Source organism: Scylla paramamosain, chromosome 20 (assembly GCF_035594125.1).
Source record: "Scylla paramamosain isolate STU-SP2022 chromosome 20, ASM3559412v1, whole genome shotgun sequence".
In the NCBI taxonomy this organism is placed as follows: domain Eukaryota; kingdom Metazoa; phylum Arthropoda; class Malacostraca; order Decapoda; family Portunidae; genus Scylla; species Scylla paramamosain.
This window is the reverse complement of record NC_087170.1, coordinates 21,433,635-21,457,490: the sequence shown is the minus strand read 5'-3', so window position 1 is coordinate 21,457,490 and position 23,856 is coordinate 21,433,635. Positions and strand designations below refer to the sequence as shown.

At 39.1% G+C, this 23,856-nt stretch overlaps 2 protein-coding genes across 10 annotated transcripts; one reads left to right on the top strand and one right to left on the bottom strand.

Moving 5' to 3' along the window:
• Positions 1-883: 883 nt before the first annotated feature.
• Positions 884-23,374, top strand: LOC135110627 (divergent protein kinase domain 2B-like). Of its 5 annotated transcripts, XM_064023153.1 has the most exons (11): positions 889-1,039; positions 2,133-2,277; positions 12,851-13,124; positions 14,294-14,781; positions 15,115-15,264; positions 15,915-16,096; positions 17,194-17,335; positions 18,085-18,255; positions 18,941-19,070; positions 19,696-19,944; positions 20,309-23,374. In XM_064023153.1, exons 4-11 carry the CDS (start codon positions 14,506-14,508, stop codon positions 20,554-20,556), a joined length of 1,548 nt encoding a protein of 515 aa, XP_063879223.1. In that variant the 5' UTR covers positions 889-1,039; positions 2,133-2,277; positions 12,851-13,124; positions 14,294-14,505; the 3' UTR covers positions 20,557-23,374. The 5 variants fall into 5 exon arrangements, with proteins under 5 accessions (XP_063879222.1, XP_063879223.1, XP_063879225.1 ...); XM_064023152.1 differs by lacking the exon at positions 2,133-2,277 and having other exon boundaries at positions 884-1,039; XM_064023155.1 differs by lacking the exons at positions 889-1,039; positions 2,133-2,277; positions 12,851-13,124 and adding an exon at positions 13,198-13,298.
• On the bottom strand, positions 3,956-11,095 carry LOC135110628 (integrin beta-4-like). Of its 5 annotated transcripts, none has more exons than XM_064023159.1 (10): positions 10,660-10,799; positions 10,295-10,392; positions 8,578-8,669; positions 8,085-8,253; positions 7,736-7,883; positions 7,315-7,532; positions 6,724-6,915; positions 5,838-5,983; positions 5,256-5,362; positions 4,615-4,894 (listed from the first exon to the last, which is right to left on the bottom strand). In XM_064023159.1, exons 3-10 carry the CDS (start codon positions 8,651-8,653, stop codon positions 4,871-4,873), a joined length of 1,080 nt encoding a protein of 359 aa, XP_063879229.1. In that variant the 5' UTR covers positions 8,654-8,669; positions 10,295-10,392; positions 10,660-10,799; the 3' UTR covers positions 4,615-4,870. The 5 variants fall into 5 exon arrangements, 3 of the variants coding, with proteins under 3 accessions (XP_063879228.1, XP_063879229.1, XP_063879230.1); XM_064023160.1 differs by having other exon boundaries at positions 10,380-10,392; positions 10,660-10,769; XR_010273336.1 differs by lacking the exon at positions 10,295-10,392 and having other exon boundaries at positions 3,956-4,894; positions 7,736-7,939; positions 10,660-10,841.
• Positions 23,375-23,856: the final 482 nt, after the last annotated feature.

Sequence of the window (23,856 nt, the reverse complement as noted above, 5' to 3'; positions counted from 1 at the left end):
ACTATATATATATATATATATATATATATATATATATATATATATATATATATATATATATATATATATATATATATATATATATATATATATATATATATATATATATATATATTAAATATAATATGAATATATATAGTATAAATGAATATTCCGTGAAGGATGCTCCGAGGAGAGAAGCGTTCAATATTGAAGGAATTTTCTGCATTTCCTTCATCTCCAAGTCTCCCTCCTTCACTGTCCATCCTTCAGGCATCCCAAAGCCTCCTTCACCCCCTGCGTGTGGTATCCTAAGCCTTCCGTCCTGTAATATTCGGGAAAATGTTAGGCTCTCGCTCTCTCTCCTTCCTAGCCTTTGAAAAAGGCTAGGAAGGTTTTATATATATATATATATATATATATATATATATATATATATATATATATATATATATATATATATATATATATATATATATATATATATATATATATATATATATATATATATATATATATATATATATATATAACCTAAATTCTGCTGTATTTGGAAAGTGGCAGTTTTGCATAATATTTGGAATAATTACATATGTACAATAAATTTACCAGAACTAAAATAATTTCAACCTGTGTAGTACGATGATATGGCCAAAACAATCTGGCAACGCTGGTAGGAGCACTTTAGTTGAGCCTATCCTGCCCTGGTTCGTGTTTGCTGTGGTAACATGGTGCCGCACTGAGTGAAATTAGCGTTCATAATCACGTAGCAAGTGTGGAGTGGGGAAAAGGGAGTGAGGAAGTGAGGATATTTATATTATTTGACATATTATTTGATAACATCAACTTTTGTGTCTGTGTGTGTGTGTGTGGGTGGGTGGGTGGGTGGAGGAGCAGTGACAGGTGGCGCTTGGGAGGTATCGCAGCGGACGATTCGCCGGCTGGCTGGCTGCAGTGTTTTGGTCAGCACTGGTCGGTTTTGCCCTACACGCTCTATTAACCAGGCTTCTCCCTGCACCGAGCACTGCCAAGCAACAACAGAGAGGCACGAGTACGTAAGGTGAGTCCAGCGGTGCCAGTCTCCCCTCAGTCAGCCTTACTGCCTTCATAACACTATACTCCTCCCTGTAGAGTCTTGCATTCGTTTATTTAGGATTTATTATTCGTTATTTAGTTTTTTGGGGGGTTATTTATTTATTTTTAGGTCATGTTTACGTCTGAGTCTGGAAAGAGTTGGAAATTTAGTCAAATAATGAAGGTTCGCCAATATGTAAACAAGCTGTCAGCTGAGGTAGATTACGGGTGTCAGTGCTTTCAGCCATTATTTGCTTCGTCTCTCACTTGTTGTAAGCCAAACATATCACAAGATGGAGTCACATGTCTGACCTTCATATCCGCTGGTCAGATATATCAGCCATTGCCTGGTTTTGTTGTCATGAAGGAATAATTGAGGTAACATGGCGGCAGGCTTCCCTCACTGAGGTCGCCGCCGAGGGCCGCCATGATGGCTTGCTGCCTGTGCCAGCTTGTTGATTCCAATATTTTTTTCGTTTTTCTGAATAACTTTGTTTGACTTGTATAGTAAGATTTTATGGTTTTAAAAAATATTTCGTTCCTTTTGAAGTGTTTTTCTTGCTTCAGTTAAGTAAATGTGCTGAATTTGCTGTTGTTTTTTGCGTAAATAAATGGCGGTTTATACGGTGATATTTACCCAACTCGAGTGTCGGCTTTTTTATTTGAGGATTTAATGAAGATTTTATTGCTTCAAAAAATCGTTTATAATATTTGAAGTGTTTTGCGTTCCTGTTGTGTTAAGTATATGGAATTTGAATAGGCTTATGGTTCCGTTAAAAGTGGTGATTTTGTTATTTTTTAGTTTCTTTATTTCTTTATTTTAGCTTGTAACTAAGTTTGCATTGTTTTAAAAAATAGTTCAGATTTTTTAAAGTGTTTTTTTTACCGGTATATAGTGAAATGGGTGGACTTTTCAATGTTTTTAATGGTGTCAAATGTTACAACACTTTTTCCATATTTCATATAATATTTCTTTATAACTACTCAGGCTGGAGGTGCTTTGATATTGTGAATATTAATTAAAGTAATTGTCAAGTCAGAATATATAATGCATTCGAGTCTAGTTTCGTTTTTTCTAGGGGTCAATTTCAAAATGAAAAACGTTACGTACGTACGTATGGCAGCGGGGCGGCGGCAGGTCGCCTGTGACGTCATCAAGGATCCGGGACTCGGTCTGCTCCAGTGTCTCCTCAATATTTACAGTAATTTCCACTGTTTTACAAGGTATTTCTAGCTGTTTCCAAACTCAGGCGTGTAGATAGTTGTACTAGAAGGAAGATTTTAAGTGTTTTGAGTCGTGTGGAGTGTTTTGAGTATATTGTGGGATGTTTTTTGTGTGTTTTGGGTATGTTTGGGGGCATATTGAGGTGTTGAGAGTTTGTTTTTGGTTTATTTTGGGTGTTTTAAGTGTTTTTGGTTAGTTTGGGTGTGTGTGGGGTCTTTTGGGTGTTGTTGAGTGTGTTTAGGTAGTTTTGGGTCTTTAAGGGTATGTTTGTGACGCATTCCGTGGTGGTGTGGAGTGCTGCGGATGTGTTTTGGATGTTTTGAGTGTATTTTGAGTGTGTTTGATGAGTTTTAGTGTATTGTAGGGTGTTTTGGGTATTTTTTAAATGTTTTGAATGTGTTTGGATGTGTTTTCTGGGTATATTGGGGTGCTTTGAGTGTGTTTTGGATGATTTTAGTGTGGTTTGGGTGTGTTTGAGTGAGTTATTTGGATATTTTTAGAAGTTATGGGATGTTTTGAGTGTGTTTTGGATGTTTAAAGCGTGTTTTGGGTGTGTTTTGGATGTTTTGAGTGTATTTTGGTGTGTTTTGGTGAATTTTGTTGCATGCAGGGGTGTTGTGAGTGTGCTTTGAGGCGTTTTCAGTGTGTCTTGGGCTGTTTTGAGTGTGTTTTGGCGTATTTTGGCAACACACGCCCCACAATAAACATAATAACGTAACACCACAACCTCACCAGATCTTACCGTAGCATATACAGGACTTTATCAAGTCTATTATACCCACAAGGGCTTGTCATACTCCAGACATTGTGCAGGTACCTGTGAAAAGTCTTCCTGCCTCTCCTCCCACTCAGCACCACAACCCTTAATGTAATTTCTCTCTCTCTCTCTCTCTCTCTCTCTCTCTCTCTCTCTCTCTCTCTCTCTCTCTCTCTCTCTCTCTCTCTCTCTCTCTGCTACTACTACTACTACTACGACAAACAAAACCAAACCTAATCAGAATTATATATATATATATATATATATATATATATATATATATATATATATATATATATATATATATATATATATATATATAAAGAAAATAGCATCATTAGATCGTTCATGAATATTTTAACCCCCAAGGAAATGAAATGATGGAATATGAACAATAATAAATCACCAAATAATTTAAAATTTGTAAAGAAAACAGTTTTTTTTTACCGAAGCTGATTGAGAGGTTATAAAACACTTGAAACTAAAGAAAAAAAAAACGAAAAGACAGGAAGAAGATAAGGAAGGGTGGGGGAGAACAAATAAGCTGCATCCTGTTGAGTTACTGTGAAATGAATACATGGTGCACAAGAGGCGTCTTCCTCGCCTCCACAATCACGACAAACTGACGTGCACTCGTATGTGATGGCGGGACTCATGTCTTGGGACAACTCTCTCATTAGATCTATTTTCAGAGTTTTCTTTTTGGACTAATAGCACAGAATCCTTTTTAAACTATTGATGGAATTATGAAAATACTATTAAAAACCCCAGTTCCAGAGAATATTTATTTATTTAATTATTTGTTTTATCTATCCATGTAGAGAAGAGTTTCTAAAAGACTGGTCTATCTGATTCTGAAGGTGTCTTGATACTCATCTCATAAAACAGTTCAAGTCATAGGAAAAAGGAAAACAAAAGTGGGCAGAGAGCTCTAGGATTTATTAGTGAAAAAGATCGAAAAGTGATAGTACTAGTTAATTCTTGCACTGGTAAGGAGGGTGAGGATAAGTAGAAAGTTTTGCCTCGGAAGGGTCGATAGGGTGATGCAGTTGCCAAGATCAGAGCAGTGAACAAAATAATAACAGTAGAACGATAGCAAGGGATATAACATTGCCTGTTTAGAGTAGTCGACATAAGACACTGAAAGGCTTGAGAATACAGTGACAGTCTCGAGTGTCCTATTGATTGTCTCTTCAGCAGAGACTGCCACGTGTTGGTCTGATGGCTTCTTGCGGCTTCTCTTATGTTCTTATGTTCAAGGCACCCGTGGCCCAATTCTTCGAAGTCATGAGTTGATTGGTGGGGGTATAGAAACAACACAATTAAACCCATTTCTTTCCGATGTGGATTTTTCGAAGTAATATTAATAATAGTAAAACTTGAACCGGACATCCGGACTGCCATCCTCACGAAACATTATAATAATATCACGTCATTATATTGTAATCACATTATTATTATTATTATTATTATTATTATTATTATTATTATTATTATTATTATTATATTATCATTATTATTATTGTTATTATTATTATTGACAACACAGGTAATACCAATAGTTACTAAAAGTCCTGTACAACATTCATTCATGTATATTTCTTTTTCACCAAAAATACATTCAAAGTCCAAGTGCGTGTGTGATACATACCGGATGCACTGTTCAGAAAAGATAACACACACTCTCTCTCTCTCTCTCTCTCTCTCTCTCTCTCTCTCTCTCTCTCTCTCTCTCTCTCTCTCTCGGTCTGGATGTCTGTCTAGATGGCACCACTTTTGCTGTCCTCCATCAAGCTCTTCATGTAATCTCAACGCATGGCCACTGCACTCTCTTCTCACTCAATGAGGGGAGGACACTCCTGCAACATTAAGTTCATAAGTCAGTAAATTGTTCGCGACTCCTGGCACCGTACTCTCAAACACTCCGGCTTTTTGTCTAAATGACTTAATAGACCCTAAAGGAATTTAAGAGCACTGGAAATTTTAAAGGTGTTTCTGCATTATCGAAGGAAAAAGAATAGTGTAGATCAGCTATGTAACTTTTGAAGATAATCCTAAAGTGAGTTCAACAGTATTTTAAAAGTTACCATGAACATTCTCTCTCTCTCTCTCTCTCTCTCTCTCTCTCTCTCTCTCTCTCTCTCTCTCTCTCTCTCTCTCTCTCTCTCTCTCTCTCTCTCTCTCTCTCTCTCTCTCTCTTTGACCACGCTGTATACTAACGTTGTTCCTCTCCAGCAACACGGAGTACACATTGGCGGCCTGAGGCACATAAGAGTACTTGAGGATGCAGCCAGAGTTGACCATCACGCAGGTGGTCATCGAGGGTTCTGGGTGAGGGGGTGGGAAAAGGGTTATGCAAATTATTAAAGGAAGAAGGCAACCAACAACCATGTGCTAGATGTATGAGCTTGCTTATGCAGTAATGTCCAGATCCAGGGATAACAGCTAACAATGCGTAAAATATCATCACTTATAATATATACATGGACATCCTATTATAACCAACCAACCAGCTTGTCTACCTACCAGCAAACTGACTGAACTTTAAAAAGGTTCAGTTTCATTAAACATTTGAAGACTGTGATGCCATGTGCTTACTCTTATGTATGTGGTGTTCATTTGAGGAATGTGGTTTATTATGTAGTACCATGTGAGACTTAAAGCGGTTAATCATCTCTTACCTTAGAAAATAGTCGTGGTGAGAGAGCAAAGCGTTTCTGAATACGGTCTTAGTTACATTCCCACTCTATGGCAGTAAAGACTTGATGATAGGAGTGACAATCAAACGGACAAGATACTTACCTAGCATGTCGACGATGCTGATGGTAATTTGGCACTGTTCACATTTGGCCAGCTCACGCCCCCACGCCTTGCACAGCACACACGCCTTCAGAGTCTCACACACACGCGCTGCATACACCGAGTCCTCACAGTACATTCCCTTGTACCTGGAAGTGGCGAGCGAACACTGGTGGGTTATTTTTCTGTTTTACAAATTATACATCAACTCCATCTGCGCATTCTATTGAGTTATGATGCGATTCTCTAATAGCAACTCATAGCAGAACTATTTTGTTTGTGGGGAAAGTTGATAATATATATTTTTTCCAGTATCTATGAAATGTATCTTGCTTGTTTTTCCTCTACTTCGTATACGGGTATGGTGAAATTCATTTTCATTATGGATTGATACACATTTTTCCCCAGCTACTGGATCAGGTGTATACATATGACGCATCAAGGCAAGGTGCGGCAAGGTGGAGGATGGGGAGGAAAAAGGCGTCATGAATGGAAACAGGCAACATGTGTATGTAATGTAGTGGCAGTGAGGGAGAATCTGTTCCTGTTTACGTTTCCTTACGCTGGGGTGTTCCTCAGAAGCACTATACCGTTCCTTCACAACGGATCCCTTTGACACAGATTTGACAGGGAAATAATTGTCGAAGGAAGTATTTTTAGTGACGAGCCAGCTAAAGCTACAGTGCGGTGGCAGTACCGTTATAAAGGATCATCAAACGATCATTTTCTTCAGCAGGGGTTTCTTCGCCGAGTCTGTGTTAAAGGAAAGTGTTACGCGGGAACAGTAATTTTAGAAAGGAAACGCACCCTGTGTAACAGTGGCTTCAGTGACTGCATTATTATTGTGATGAACATTTCCAAGTTGAGTGTGTTGAAGTGAATCACTCACCCGTCCCCGCAGCGACATCTGCCACACTCGCACACTCCCTTGTTGGAGCACACCGTGTTGTCGCCCTGGCTGATGCAGGCGTGGGTGTGGGTCGGGCAGCTGCAGTCCTCACCCCCGTGGTCAGGGCGGCACATGCATTTCCCGCACCGACACTGGCCACGGCTCGGCCCACCACAGGGCATGCCATCATACCTAGCAACCCACCAGACACCGTCAGATTACAAACACAGAAACAGAAAACGTGCAAGTAATAACATTAAATCCTGTCTAGCTTGAGATGACACTCTGTGCGGGAGATCAGCGTCTCCTGCTCCAGCACATGCATTACTTTCCTTAGATACTCCATGGACGTTGGTGCAGTTTGACACAAGGAAGAAAGGTCATGTAACCTCAAATAATATCAAGTATGCTACACGTTCACTGCTGCTGTGATTACAGTTAAATGCGTGCTTTTCTCAGTTTTTGCATTCAGAAATACTCCATGCAGTAAATGAAAGAAGTTATTGGCGACGTCCTACCGATCTGGAGGCATCCAGAATGAGTTCCAGATTATCATTGTCAAACATGATGACTACACCGCGAAACACTCACAGCTGACAGGTGTGGTCACTGCATTGACACGTCCTGCCGTAATACTCGGGTTGACACTGGCAGTGACCGCAGTGACACGTGCCATGGTTGCTGCATATCTCCCCGTCCTCAGAATCCCGGCAGCCATCCACTTCTGGTGTGCAGAGCGGGACTTGCTCCTCTTCCGGGGGACTGGTATAGCCCCGCTGGCCGCTGCCTCGGCCTTCCTGTGGTCGACCCTTGGTGAGTTAAGGGAAAACTTTCTACAGCATCTATCAGTGTACGTGAAACTTTAGTATATTCTACAGTTCATGACTTGGGCGTGCAAGGAGAAGACAAGAACCAAAACAAAAACATGATGGCATAAAAGAAAGTACAAATAAATAGAAAAAAAAAAAACATAAAAAAAAAAACGGTCTCCACGAACCCTAACATTAGCTACCTGCAGGCGTGTGAAGGCCCGGAACTCTTCCCACAGCGAGGACAAGTTAGCACGTAGCCACACCAAGTCCACCTCCTCTTCTGGTTCCTCGACCACAGCCTCAGCCTCCTCTCTCCTACCGTCATGCTTCTGGCGCCGCCTCTCCTTCCTGGCGACATAAGGTCACGTCGATTCTCTTCAAGACTTGCTTCCCAGTATTGTTTGCTGAATTTATTTAGGGAAACATGGACCTTATAATATTTCCAGACCTCTTATATATTTGTCGACCGCCAAAAATCAGGGGAGGAAAGTCGCTGCCAGTGTGTGGTACTCTACGTACTACATATGGTGCCGTCTCGCACGCACTCACCTCGCCTGCCGCCTTTCCACTCTCAGGCGCCGCCGTTCCTCACGGGTCATCAGACGGCCACCTTCCCCAAGCACCTGTGGGCCCCGATACACGCGCATCCCAGACCGTACGCCCGCTCCCTGCGCCGCCACATCCATGTTCTGTCCTATATGCCGTCGCGGCTGCATCTCTAAGGTTTAAACGTTTTCAATTATTTCACAAGTAGGAGAACAGAAATCATATAGATAAATTATTAATGAAAAATATTAAAAACACAGGACTTGCCTTGTAAGGAAACCGATTGAACATAAAATACTGAAAAATGCTGATTTAATACAAAACAAACGAGGTTAAAAATTTGCTCCGTTTGTTAAAAGGATTATATGCGTAACTACTGATAAAGGAAACTTTCCACAAATACAGGACTGGCAGGAAGCAGTCATGAATACGTGCCGTCATGCACGTGATACAGTAAAGCAAGGACTCGCTATCACAGCTAAATGATAAAACCTACCCTGACCAGTTGCTCCACACAGGGCCGCCGCCGCCACCACCACTACCACGGAGCTCCATCGCAACGCCCCTGACATCCTGTTGTCCCTCCACCTGGCATGGAGACGAGAAGGACGGTGAAAATTCTGCTGAAGAACACACACACACACACACACACACACACAGCTGTTTTCCCATGAGACTTCCTTTCCTTCCCTGCGGGGGTTAAGGGCAGTCGCAGCTGGCAGATCCTCGCTGGGACGCTGGACTGGTATGAACTAAATATGAAAATTGGGTGATAGGGAAGTCATGAGCAAAAGAGACGGTCTGGGGTGATATACGTGCACCAGGACAGGAAACGATGACCGACTTCTCTACTGTGACTCCTAAAGAGCAGAGGGCGGGAGGATGTTGGGACAGGATAGGAGATGAAGCAAGAGTACGGAGATGAGGGGTTGGGGCAGGGGCCAAGGATGTGAGGTGTGATACGGATGGGGGAGTGTCAAGAGCAGGGGGAGTTAAAGCAAAGTGGGTAGGGGTATGAGGTGGTGTGTAGTGCGTTATGGGTGCGGAAGGCTACTGTATAGGGAACATGGATGAAAGAGGGGAGAGGTAAATAGGTAAGGCGATATGTTATAGGAGTGTGTTGGTTAGGGTGGAATGGGAGGAGGAAGAGGGTAGTCAGGGTATGAGGGAGACGGGAGAGAGGCAAGTGTGAGGGAAGGATTCACGTAATAGTGGCGATGAGGGAAGTATGCACGAGATTGAAGCCGCTACCACTACTATTACTACTACTGCTATTGCTACTGTTGTTGTTGTTGTTGGTGGTGGTGGTGGTGTTGCTGCTGCTGCTGCTGCTGCTGCTGCTGCTGCTGTTACTATTAACAATTAAGACCACATGCCTCCTGATTTCCTACGTATCGAAAAAGAAGTAAAGAAGAAAGAAAAAAATAGAAGATTAAGACGATGACAGACGGTTGGGAATCCTCGTAGGAACTTTGTATTATCGCAGTGACAATCAGAGCCTTATTTTTTCTTTTCATATTTTCTCGCTGATGAGATTTTTTTTTTCTGTTGTATATCATTCTTTTCTTGCAGTGCTCAATGAGAAAAGACAGGCGAGTGTTTGCTGTTGATGGAATAGGTGTGCCAAGGGTGAGAATAGCAATCTATCAGTCTCGCTCTCTCTGCTAGACTTCCGTGCCTTGAAAGTGAACCAGAAGGGGCGAGCGTAGTGCTACAATTTTCTCCCTCGTGAACTTGATCGCACTGAACAACGTATTGGAAGAATCACGAAAACTTGTACTTCACGTACTATCGCTTTTGTATATGCTGTTGCTTTCATTATGTACTGCTGCTATTACATATTATACTGCCACCACTACCTTAATTTTCCTATAATAATATAAATTTCAGCAAATAGTTTTGAGTCACGACATTTTACTCAGTATTCACTGAAGAGAAAAAATGCACGAGACATTAAACATGTTACCTTTCGTCTCTAAAGTTTTATCAGACATCATTAACAGTTTTGTCATCAGCTATGCATTATGAACCAGCAGGGTAGCTTTCCTTTCACCAATTATCAAGCAAGCTAAAGACAATGGCATTTAATTCCATTTAATAGCATACATTCTGTCTACAGTGCATACTGCACAGCTTTGCACTGGAGGGTGATAAATGGTAACCAACGTATAATATAACAAACAAATAGAAAATGGATTCGTAATATGCTGTACCAAATCGTCAGACTGAGTATCACCAGTGAAGTGCATTATCACCCGACACTACAGCGGGCCCGAGTTTGGGACATCATCATCCCACCTGTCGTCACGTCCTGCGGGATGAGACAGGAAGGACAGCATCAGGTGGTGTGGTAATGGTGACGACGGATTGCCGCCACGGGTTAGGCCTATTGTATGTTAGATGTGCTGTAGCTACCACACTCTCAAAGACATCACAGCGTTCAAATGTGAAAGTGGCTGTAGATGTGAACCGTGCATGATATTAGGTATTGAATCCTTAGAATTATTGGTAGGATTTTTAATCTTTACTGAAGCCCTGTTCTCTGCGTTGAGTTGGCCTGGATTATTCTCTGTCCTACCTGTCACAGTGGCGTTTCACACAACTCCTTAGCAGAGTCCAAACACTGTGGAAAGACTGTTCACTAGAGCGTGTTGCTGTGCACCCGCGATGGACGTCTGGTGCATGTGAACTGAAGGTTGTGCGTCCGGCAGGGTGGTGCGCGTCAAGGGGATAAGTGAGGGGCATGGAAGGGTCACCACTGACAAACGCTGTACGATACTCTCCTTGTCACTGGGATGATTGGAGCTGAAATCTCTATACACAGGGCATGTCCGTAGGTCATTAGTACCGCGTGCCAATCCTCGGAATCCCGGACACCACATACGGAGCAAGTAGGTGTTTGGGGAGCAGTGACAAGCCAAGGGAACACAAAGGATCGAGCAGGTTCATTACCAGCGAAGAATCATCAAGGTCATGCTGCTGCTGATACACAAACGAACTTAATGGAAAACAAGTCTACGATATCTGCTGAGCGACAGACAGACAGGTGGCACGTGACACCACTCCGGCAGGCCCACACGATCAGAAACCATCACTTCGCACGGATGTCATTCGCCTGTCTCGGCTTCTGCTTCCCCTTGACACCTGCTGCTGTCCCCTGTACTGGCGGCTCAAGAAAAAAATGAATGGATGAATGAATTTGTTTATTTTCGAATAAATAATCAGTGAGCAGTATTTAATCAAGTTAATAGACAGCTATACGGAATATATGCGTGGTCACGCACATCAACCGTGGCCGTGGTCATAGAATACTCTTTGTTAATTGATATTGCAGTATTGTTATTATTATTACTATTATTATTGTTGTTATTATTATAATTATTATTATTATTATTATTATTATTATTATTGTTGTTGTTTTGTTTGCTGCTGCTGCTGCTGCTGCTGCTGCTGCTGTTGCTGCTGCTGTTGTTGCTTTTCTTGTTGCTATAATTGCTGCTGCTTCTGGGATTGTTGTTCTTTTTGTTTCTGCTGTTGGCATTGTTGTTGATGCTATTATTGCTGCTGCTGACATCATCATCATCATCATCATCATCATCATCATCATCATCATCATCATCATCATCATCGTTATCGGCTTTGCTACCTAATGTGGAATGAAACTAAGCTAGGGGAGACTGGACGTTGTTTTAACTATAAAATAACAAACGATAAAAAGACAATCATTATGAACATCTGCACATTAAAACTAGCGTCGCAAGCAACAATGTACTTGATAAAAGCATTAAGTTATTAGCGGGTGCGAGGACAGGCACACCACAGTCCGTCTCCGCCCTCAGATAGCAATACCGACTCCCCCACCACTGATTGGAGACTCACCCACATACATCCGCGACGCTTGAATATTGTAAATTTGCTTTGCCATATCTACAACAGTAAACCAAACAGCATTTGTCATGAGAGCACAAAGCTATTCAAAGTAATTCTGCAAATTTACCAAGAGCTGTGGTTTATGCGCAACTTTGCAAAATCACCAATGTTGCATAAAAGTTGTAAGATATATATTGTAACGAGCAGACTTTTGCATAATTTAAGTGGTATACTGTCTCACATAAACTGGCGAAGGAAAGCCCTCCGCGCGGGAGAGTCTGGCAGGGCATATCCTGTCCTTCAAAACCTGAGATTGGCTGGTGGAAAGCAGGCGGCGTGATTTCATTGTTTGAATTAATTTTGATGATCAGGGAGGCGTGGGTGAGGTGGTGATCTACCGCTAATCCTTACTCAAAACCAGTCATCCCCCTCCCCCCTTCTCTCTCTCTCTCTCTCTCTCTCTCTCTCTCTCTCTCTCTCTCTCTCTCTCTCTCTCTCTCTCTCTCTCTCTCATTGTTTGAATGGAAACTTTAGGTCGAAGCACCAAGAAAAACATACCATTTATTACTCGTCCATCATCTATATAGTTTCTCGCAACACCAAAAACTTTCTTTACTCCTATTCAGACATCTTTCCTCACAAATATTATTATTCCGTCTTCCCTGCCGGCGATCCCTCTCCCCAACACCCTCATCCCTCATCTCTCCTCAACTTGACCTGAACACACACACACACACACACACACACACACACACACACCAAATATTATGTGTCCCCGTGGTCACAGAGTTAAACTTCTCATCGACCTTTCAGTAATATTTATAATATGAAATTAATGAAGCAGGACAAACTATGAATGTGATGTTCGATGCCTCCAAAATTTAATATCTTCCCTTAAGACAGCGAAAAAGTGGTGATGATGTTAAAACAAGCAATCAACACACACCGTCACCACTGCGTCTTCAGAAGTGAACAGCCCTACATTGACCTATGTACTCCCGCTAACCATTGCTAGTGGGAGAAAGGAAAGAACTGAGCTGATGGGCGGTGCGTGTTTTGGCGAAACACTCCCTCCGCCGCTGACAGCTGACGCCTGGCAGCAGCAGTGGCAACATCAGGGTCAAGGTGCTGGAGACCGTCTAGCGACCCGCACGGTCTGGGTTAACTGTCACGGTAAGCTCTCTTATAGATTCAACGGTGATTTTAATCTATATGTATATGTAAATTTAATAACAAATGTGGAACAATGTAATAATATGTAGAAACAGGTACGCAAATAGAAACGTTCATAAATGCAGGTGAAGATACAAGGCAGATGAGCGGAACGCCCCACAACAAACCATCTTGGTAATGCGTGTTCAGTGTTGTTGTCAAACACTTGCTTGTGTCACTTGTGACATCAGTCACGTGGAGGCCGATACTTTGTTCACAGCCTAAATGTAAAACAGGAGCACAAGCGTTCTTCCGTCTTTGATGAACGAAGGAACAAGATGCAGCCCTGTGTGGTGTTGACTGTTGAAAGCAAGTCTTGAGACTGAAGGAATAAGGCGATTCAGCTCTTGTGTGGTGTTGACTGTTGATAGCTACTCCACCCTGGCTAGCAGTGCAGTGTACCTGTCCCAAACGCTGCTTCTAATGCTTTATTTTGTTTTAGTGTGTTAGCTTGGAGAAGCAAATAGCTTGGAGAAGCAAATAACTCTTTGTAATGTCTTATGTTGGAGCATCACAGTAAGAAACCAAAATAAATTGGCCATGAAAGGCATTTGCAAGGGACTAAACCTGTCAGAATACACATGGAAATATAGATTACTCATCAAGGCCAGAATTGACTTTTGTCTGCATTGACCTTTTCCCGTACATTTTTATTATTTTATAGTGTGGTAACCTTTGCTTATCTTCACATCTTGTATCCTCTCTGAGATTCCATTTTCCCTTTTCTGTCTGCTCAAAAACTATTTTCTCTCTTTGTCTCCTCTCTGAGACTATTCTATTGTGGCAGCTTGTGACTCTCTCTCCCTTTGTGATTTTCATTGCTACCCATTGATTTCATATTGTGGAGAATCATGGAAACACTGAAAAATTTATCTGAAGTTAGAATAAATTGGCCATTGGAGGCTTTCATTGGGGATGAAACCGGTCAAGGCTGAAGGAAATGTAAGATGATTACCATGTTCTGAGTGGATCTGGCTTGCCTTGACTGTCTTGTCATTGTATCTTTCAGAATCCCTTTTTCCATTTGCAAATAGATTGATCTGGTACTGATTGGAACTTTTGTGAGGAAGTAATTTATTACAGTGATACCACTGAAAGTTTATGTAAAAAAATATAATGTTCTTTTTCAGGTGATGTGTTCTTGACAGCAGGGAATGAAAGTCTTCATGAAAGGGAAAGAACTACAGTGTTCAGTTTTTTTAAGACATTTTTTAAGACATTATCATTTGACAGATGTACCGCCCCAGTCAAACTCTTTTTCCTGTATATAATGAAATTATATTAATCCCATTATCATTTATGGACTTTTAAATGTTGGAAAATTGCACTCAAAGAAAACAAGATGCAGCTCTTACGGATTCATTATCAAAAGCTGTTCATATGTATGTCATTTGTGATGTTAGTGTTGGTGTTTGTGAGGGTGTGGGATGCCAGTGATGGGTCTCGAGGGCCAAGGCAGACCTTGCCTGCCTCACTAAAAAGCCCAGAAAAGAGTGTTGGCAGTGCAAGGGAGAACAGCATCAACATAGACTCCCCAGTGCTGCCCCCCATCAGGCATAGAGGCCATGACAGTATTAAAACGAATGTTTTTGCTGATTTATTCCAAGATATAACTAAGGTGAGTGTATTTATTTTTTTATACACATATGTATAAACATTGAAGTAGATTAAAGTTTCACAGTAAATTAAAACAATAGGTCTTCCATGTGATATATATTAGTGTAGGAGAAATCAAGAGTAATGTGACTCCATTTGTTTAGTTTTAGAGGTGATTTACAACTTTTTTTGAGGTATTGAATTATTCTTGTTAAAATCATTTGAAGTCAGAGGAAAATTCTACATCATCAGTATCTCGTTCTTCTTTAAGTCACTCTTGAAGTTCTCAATGAATTTCCTGACATCATTATTTTCAGAAATGCTGTATATATCTTAAGGAAAATTGTTTTCACAGGAAGAGACATGTCCATTATGCTTTGGACATGACCTGTGTGAGGACGTGTCTGCTGGTTTCCTGTCACTGGCCACGGACACCCCGCAGGCAGTGCATGGAGCGGCTGTATATAGCGCTCATTTGGGAGACATGCAGAAACTCTCTGTAAAGGTGAGAATAATGAGGCTGAAAGTATTTAACATTAGTGGTAATATTTTGCTGCAATATTCATGATAATTTACACCAACAAGTCTCTCTCTCTCTCTCTCTCTCTCTCTCTCTCTCTCTCTCTCTCTCTCTCTCTCTCTCTCTCTCTCTCTCTCTCTCTCTCTCTCTCTCTCTCTCTCTCTCTCTCTCTCTCTCTCTCTCTCTCTTCTAATCTGCTTTACATCTAGCATTATCTGTTGAACATTTTAAAAAGCCCAGCAGCCAGTTATTTATTTTGATTGATTTGAGTGAAAATAATGAAGTCAGACATAGACTAACAACAAAAATAGAATTGAAATAAAACTGCTTTTATGATGTACTGTACTACAGTAACTGTGCAGTCTTTTTGATATCCATGTATTAAATGCCCTTTGATGCACTTTATTTACATATGTATCTTTTTTATTTTATATATATATTTTTTGCATCACCTAGTGGCATGTTTATGACCAAAGTAAAAGTACATTTTATTTGAATGATGGCAAAAGCAGTTTCTTATCAGTGAGTAACTTAAAACAAAAAGATAAAAATCTGCAAAGATAATCTGTATGCTACAGTTTATGGCAGTTGTTTCAGGTGAACTTTTTTTCTAAATACTTTTTCCCTATACTCAGATTCCTACAGGCAGTGGGTTCTCTCTCCTTGATGATTCCGTGTGTGTCAATGCCAGCTTAGGTACAGGCTGTAGCGTTGGCTCTGCTGCCCTTAAGTCCTTTTTAGCAAGGTCTCAGTCTTTGTCACCTCAACTTCTGCATCATCTATTGCGCATTGTTGGCACTCCACGCAATCAATATCCGTATGTTGATATTTTTTGTGTTTTACATTTTTTAGAAAATTCAATCTCTACTGATGAAATAAATATCCTTAAATGCATGACACATAATTTTCTAAGACTGAATGCAAAATTTGTACTTGTTATGGTAAAATTCTTTCTTTTTAATCTTCTTCAAAATACTGTGTGCACACACACACACACACACACACACACACACACACACACACACTTACTTTCTTTTCATATCCTCTTTGTAGATCCACCCTTCTCCCTTTCTGGTTTTCCTGAAATATTTAGGTTATTCCAAAATTTCCTTATTTCTTCTCTCCCTTTTTCATTCCTTGCATTTATTCACAGGTGCATACACAGAAATCCACATGTGTTTAACATTTCCTATCTTCCCTACTGCCCACACTAATTGTGATCCACACCAGCCATGTGCTTGGATGCCTTTTCATGTTTTTGGGGGGACATTGAGTGGACATCCTTTTCCTCCCCTTTCCTTACTTTTGTTTTCCAGACCACACCACTCCTTTTAATCCCTACTGCATATTATTATTATTATTGTTTCTTTTTTCTTTTAGGGATATGAGCTAATGCATGAAAGGGAGTGTGCTTGTTTTGCTGATACATACTCTTTTTTTTTCCTTCTCTCATTTGAAGCATTTCTTGCCTGTGTGATAATGATGGAAAGTTTTTAGTCTTCCAACTCAGGCATACTATCCTTGCATGCTGTCACCTTGCAGATCCTTTTTATTTCCTTATTTTGTGGTGTCCCACTAACTCACAGGTGGTTTCCCTCTTATACCCACAGGCCAAATCACACCTAAATGCCTCCTGGTTTGCCATGGATATCAATGCACCTTCAGCCTTACAGATATTTATGCATGACCTGTGCATGTGGTTGGTATGCTGCTGCAAGCTTGAGATATGTGAGTCTTTCACTGATTTTAGATGCTTTCTCAGCTCGCTAGATATACAGGAATAATATTAAATGTTGCATATTTTTTTTATGTATAGACCATTACTCATCTACCCACCTACACACACAAATAGACAGACATTGACATACATTGTGAGAAGAGAAGATAATCAGTTTGGTGATGTTTAAATTTCAGGTTGTTAATGTGTCCAAGCAAGAAGTTGTTGAGCATCATAGAGCAATCATTTGATGAAAATGATGACCGTAGCCTCAATCAAGATGAAAGAATAATGTTGTACACAACAATGGCCATTGCTCCAGAAATTGCTATTTACAAGGTTGGTGATACAACTGTTTTCTTCAGATATGTTGAACATATTGTTAACATTTTGTGTACATTGTTGTTCTGGAGGTTGGAGACTGTTAGCTTTGTACCATATTTGCCAGCTTATAAGATATCCCTCCAAATATGGCATTATTCTAGGTCATCATGTATTCAGTGAAAATTATTTTAAAGTCATTATATAGGAAAAAGCATGTGATTTTATGGATGTAAATATGATCTGTACTAGAATCAAGTACAAAATCAGATATGCTAATCCTTACCCAATCACAGAAAGAAGATTCATAAAGTTACTGTGATTAGCAAATCTGTTGCTGTTGAAGGTGATATTGTGTGGAAAAATCAGGGGTTTGGTAACCTTAGTCTGGAATGTAAGAGAAAATTTAAAGAAGGAAAAAAGTGATATTCTTATAACCTTTATTGCTTGTTAAGTGTGTAAGGTTCATTATGGACAGAGGAGATTGAGGAAGCTGTAAAAGGTGAGAAGAAAACATGGATGAGAAAATGTTGCATAAGAACAAGTTTGAGAAAATTTAGGCAGACAAAAGAAATTAGTATAAGTCTTGTGATAGAAAAGTGGAGGAACTGATAAAAGAAAATTGAAGGATAGTAGTAGTCAGGCTGCCACTAATACACACCATTCTAATATAATTTATGTAATGCAATTTGCATTACACATGAACTGCTTTGGTTTATATTTAAAAATTTTTGATCAGTAAATCTAAATTTCCATACATTTCACAGATACTTACCAAAGCAAACCTTAATGTGGGATTCCCTCGGCTGGTGGGTGTGTGTGGACGAGCCCAGGTGCTGGAGGATGAATTAACACCAATGGCCGCAATGCTGGATGAATCCTTCAATGTCCGAGCCTCACTTGCAGCCCAAATTCTGACCATGGTGGATGACTTCATGGTAAGGAAAATATATACATATACACCTACACAAAAGTAGATATGGATAGAGAACAAAGCCATGATTCAAATTCTGTAATTCTATACACTACAACTGAATAGATACACACACACACACACACACACACACACACACACACACACACCAGTGAGATGGGCAGATAATAAAGGCAAAGCTCCAGTAAAGGTGAAGTTTCAAAGTACTGAAATTACTTTCTTACAGGGTTCAGCTATTGATCTTTATACTTGTACAATAAGATTTCACATCTAGTGAATCTGATAGGCAGTATTGGATTGCTACCCATCTCCCTATCTAATGATGAAGATTTAAGTCAGCTGAAAAATTCCATGTGTAATTCAAATTAGCCACCTCCCTGTCCAAGTGCCTGATATCATTGATACTCATTCCTTCCAAACATTATTATTGTTAGAACTGGAATGATATGATGATTGCAGTAAACCCTCATTAAGTCTGATCAGTTGTGAGACAATTCCTGTTGAGTTATGTTAATATCTGAGTTTTCTGAAGATGTAAATATGGTGTGTACAACTGGCCATGAGCTCAACTCACCTCATGTCTACTTTTTATGTGTGATAAATTAGGATTTAATTCTGTTTATTTTGAAACCATTATTTCTTATATCAAGTACTTTATCAATTATAAAAGGAAATACCTTTACTTACAGGAAGATGATCCAGAATGGTATTTGTTCTATGGCTCATGGTCTCTGGATAAGATGGCCATCAACAAGGAGGGAGAAGTGGTGCTGACTGACCTTAGTGATATGGCTGTTGTGGACAAGAATCTTTTTCGAGGTACTGTAACCATAGGTGCTGTTGGTTGAGGATGAAATAATGGAAGCAGATTTTTTTTTTTCACGTGGAAAGAGGACTGGTTAAAGATTAAACATGAAGTAGGTTAGATAATGTAAACTTTCTCACAAGTTTTAAAATTGTGGACTTGTCTTGGTTAGAGTCTGTGGATTTTAGGTGTGATGTCCTGAAAACATCTACTGTTACTATAGATTCTCAGAGTTCCGGAATAACTTGCTTGTGAAAATTTTTCTGTTTCCTTATCTATTACTACATGAAACCAACCAAGCAGACATCAGATTAGCTAATCATTTTCAATGGTAGAATTAATTGACAGCATCAGCCATATCCTTGATGCTATTGGTGAGTGTACTAATATGCTTGGAAAAATATTTTGGCTCTGTATATTTCAATGAGAGTTATGTAAAGCTATCAAACACCAGAGGCACCATTGTTATTCATTTCTTGAGTCTTCTTGGGTTCAGTCATCTCATTTATTTGCAGCTGTCCTCTTTTGAGATATTTGGCTATTGCTTTATAAAACTATAGATTTACATTATTCCAGCCTAACTGTGGAGTGTGTGCAGACCACCACAGAGAGCATTTAGTATTTTGCTAATGTTTTCAGATGAATATGAAGATGGAACGGAGAGTCGCACACAAGAAGTTTGCAACAAGGAATGTTTCCAAAAGTTCACAGGAGAAGTGTACAGGGAAGGTCATGATACAGATGAGATATGTTCCCGTGTAGAAGATGTAGGTCACTTGATGTATGCTGCTGTGTGTGCTATGATCCTTAGTGACATGAAGCAACACAAATACGTGGATTACTTCACTAGCACCTCCAACCTCCAGCAGCAGCCTCGCACCACCAAAGGTAATTCATTAAGTCAGAGCAGTTAATAATTTTCATCTGAATAAGTTTCCCAATTGATTAAAGTTATTTTGTTAAGTAGTTTCGTTAGCTTATTATAATCTTCTCTGACACCTGTTTCTTTACATGAAGCTGTTGTAGATAGACGAGATATCCTTCCTGTCATTCTCATCCATTCTCTCCCCTCAGTCAAAGCATCTCAAGGTTTTGTGCTGTACCATGTCAATGAACACACACTTCATTATTTCTTTCTTGGTAGACATGCAAAGCCTTGCATGGAGGCTTGCTGGGAGATATAACCAAGAATAATTTAAATCTCATACTTTGCTACATAAACTTCTATGTTGGATTTCCATCTTTTCCATAGGATTGCTCCACAACATCCCTGCATCTGATAGAGCCACTGTAGAGGAACTGGTGGCTGAGTGTGTGGATGAGACAGCACCGGGAGGGAGGCTGCAGGCTGCTCAGGAACTTCGAGACTTCCTCTCAGACTTCTTGTTGGATGAAGAAGATGATGACAAGGATGAAGAAGGAGAGGAAGAGTTGGATGGCAAGGATGAGGATGGAGAGGATTATGATGATGACTATGACTATGGGGAGGAGGAAGGATGAGAGGCAAAATGTGCAGCCTCTGAAGTGTGGATGAGTACAAGATGTTGCTTTTTTTTATAACACCAATACTTCTTTATAGCTCCATATGATGTTATAGTAATATGATCTGCAGTTTTGAAAAGTATAAGCAAGAAGGAATCTCGCTGTTGCGCTGGTAGCCAGGCTATCGCACATAATCTGTGATAAGGTAGTAGAAGCAATACTTAATGTCTACTTCAGTTGATTTGCTCTCCAATTAGGAATTTTATTCATTGTTTTCTTTATTGGATATTCTTTTGTTGTACTGTTTTAGGTCTTCAGGAAGTTTACTTTTCATGTGTTGCTTTTTCACTTTTTTATAATGCAAACTTTTCTTTTCCAAATGTGAGGTTTCATCCAAGGAAGAAGCAGAAAATCAAATGAAATGAAGTCACAAAAGAAATATGTATAAAAAATCAAATTTTGCTTCTTTCCTATTTATAAGGTAATAAAGTTCATGAGAGAGCAGTTCGCAACACATCTTTTGACATTTTGAAAATGCAGAAATACATATAATATAATCTTCCATTTCTCTTTTTTCATAAATTGCCTTTATTTGATGATTGGACCAAGAACTTCACCAGAATAAGTAACTCACTTCTTTGATACTAACAGTGACTCAATCTGCCTTAAATAATGTATACACTCAGTGCAGTGCAGCAATTTGCATTGTGTGACATAACACTCAAGCAAATGAATAACGTACCTAGGTCTGATCTTGTTGAATTTTATTTTTATTTGGTACATCAAGTAATTATTTTGATAATATTAGAGACAGCTGAATATACACCATACTGAAAACTATCTTTAGGATTTTCATTGAGCCAATTTGACACAACTGATGATGATATTAGAAAAATAGTGTTGGGCCTTCGAAATTGTTGGTAGGCCTTCTAATCTAGTATTTCATGGCTTGTCAAGCAGTTTATGTAATGATAGCTTTTTTTTTTTTTTTTCATGCATTTAATTCATAGATGTAGATAACCACCAAAGGGCAACTAAAGGAAAGCTACCCTCTTTATTAACAGATACATCTCCATGCACAAATTCCAACCCTTCCAAGACATCCTGTAGTGTTACATTTTACATCCATTAGTCATCTGAAAAAAGATAGTTTTCAGAATGAGTGTACAGCTGTATATTGACTATATTGACACTCCTCTAATCTTATAAGAAATGTATTTTTATCATCATGAGATTTGAAATTTGTAATGGTAAACAAGCATATGCATTGTCTGCTGGGATGACAATCATGGCATAATGAAATAGGATTTTATATAATGTGTATGAACCTAGAAACAAGAAAAAGAAAAGTCTGTAGCACAAATTTTTAGGTTTGCAACAGCAATGCTTAAAAACAGTGAGAATTTTATAATAGAAGTACCTACTTAACAAACTGATTAGAGGTAATGAATTTATAGGATGTTGATATTTTTAGAGAGATATGTGTATTTATAGTTTATATTGTATAGATGTATACATACTATATTTTTGCTTATTATTTATATTGATGAGAATTGGTGGAAATAATGCAAAGAATACCATGACATCAGCTTGTTTTTTTTCATGGTGGGGAAGGGAATGAATTGTCCTTTCAAGGAAGACTGCAACAGCAATATTAAATTTAGCAGTCTTCAAACAGTGGCATAATGTATTTCTTGCAACCAAGGATGAACTCCATCCCTTGTCTTGCAACATATTGAAATGTCTTCAAATGTGAGGTAATGTATAATATTTTATATACTTTTATTGATTAGATATCTTGTTTATATGGGGTATGAGTTTTTGTGAATGTAAATTTCTTAGGATAAGATATCCCTTGTACAGGAAAGTCCCCACTATACAGTCTGGTTGAATTCTTGGAATACTGATTTTTGAATGAAGGATCATGCAACAAGCATGATGCAAGAGTTCAGTGGAGGATATACTTTAGGGCTTCATCATCCCCAAAAAACATAGATATAAAAATGAACAAGATATTCTGTGTACTTGATTTTTTTTTTTCATAAATATTCAGTAATGCATAAACTTAATAAGTGTTTTTATTTATAAGATCATATATGTATAGAATAAATGCAAAAATAGGAATGGAAACCATTGTTGCATTTTCTGGTGTAGCATTTAAAGGAAAGTGGCAAGTGTTTAGATCTTGAATAGAATTTGAGAATTAATACTTCGTGATCATGAAAGTTCACCTGTTAGAGTATGCAAACATCAAGCATTCTGAAAGGAGCATGGCCCTTGCCATTGTAAGAAATGGCCAAATGAATTCATAGCATGCTAAATCCTCCCTTACAACATGAAAAAAATTCTTTCTTTTATACTTGAATAACACCTTCAAGATTTGCAAAAATTCTTAGTGTCTTCTTTCACTTTCATAAAGCCTGCTTTTTCTTATTTATTTACCTATTATTTTATCAATTTATTTTCATAGAAGGAAAGAGAACACCATGTGTTATTGTGGAAAACTTCTGAAAGTGGCACAGTTGATGCATGGGAGATGGTGGATGAGTGGCTCTAGAAAATGAGAACAGAAGTGACTGGATGCTTGTGCAGCTATACCAAAATGTTATCCATGAGTGACTGAGGAATTTCAGACACTAAATGTAAGAGGAAAGAGTGATGGAACAACAATCTTCAAGTGGAGAATCCTATGATAGATGTTTGTACAAGTTGGAATTCTTGCTTCTGTTTTAAGATTTTATTTATGTATAATAATGTATGTTTCTTTTCTCTTGTTGCAGAGTAAAACATTATGATCACATTTCACTGAAAAGGTATAATTAAAAATAATAATTTATTTAACATTTGACTTTGCCAAAATTTAATGCCATATTGTAAGTTATCTATCTTTCCTATCCATCTTCAGACCTCATTTCCACCATCACCATCATCATCATCATCATCATCATCATCATCATCATGTTTAATGAACCAGTACTGTCTTCTGCAAGCAATGGCCAGAATACCCTCCTCATGCATGGCTCACATTTATATTGTGTTACTCTTCATTCATTTCCTTAAATTTTATTCCACTTTTCTCAGAAAGAGGTCTCTATCCCATTTCTACTCCACTTTTGGCTTTTAGATAGGTATATTTCTTAAATCTTCCTTTATTCATTTTCAGGTTGTGTCCATACATCTTTGTGTGAATTCGCTGAAATGGATTGTGGCAAAATATGTTCACAACTCTGTCAAGGTGGTTGGTTTCCATTGTTTTTGTTCTCTGCAGTATCCAGGGTCTAGTATAAACCCCTATCCATTCTTTCAAGTATTCCATGA

Coding starts and splice junctions, on each gene's coding strand:
- LOC135110628 (XM_064023158.1), bottom strand. CDS start 10,826: ATGCCCCTCACTTATCCCCTTGACGCGCACCACCCTGCCGGACGCACA. Junction 7,521..7,735: donor GGGCCTTCACACGCCTGCAG/GTAGCTAATGTT, acceptor GGTCGACCACAG/GAAGGCCGAGGCAGCGGCCA. Junction 5,363..5,837: donor CAGCATCGTCGACATGCTAG/GTAAGTATCTTG, acceptor CCCCTCACCCAG/AACCCTCGATGACCACCTGC.
- LOC135110627 (XM_064023152.1), top strand. CDS start 14,506: ATGCAGCTCTTACGGATTCATTATCAAAAGCTGTTCATATGTATGTCA. Junction 18,256..18,940: donor CCATGGTGGATGACTTCATG/GTAAGGAAAATA, acceptor CTTTACTTACAG/GAAGATGATCCAGAATGGTA. Junction 19,945..20,308: donor GCAGCCTCGCACCACCAAAG/GTAATTCATTAA, acceptor TCTTTTCCATAG/GATTGCTCCACAACATCCCT.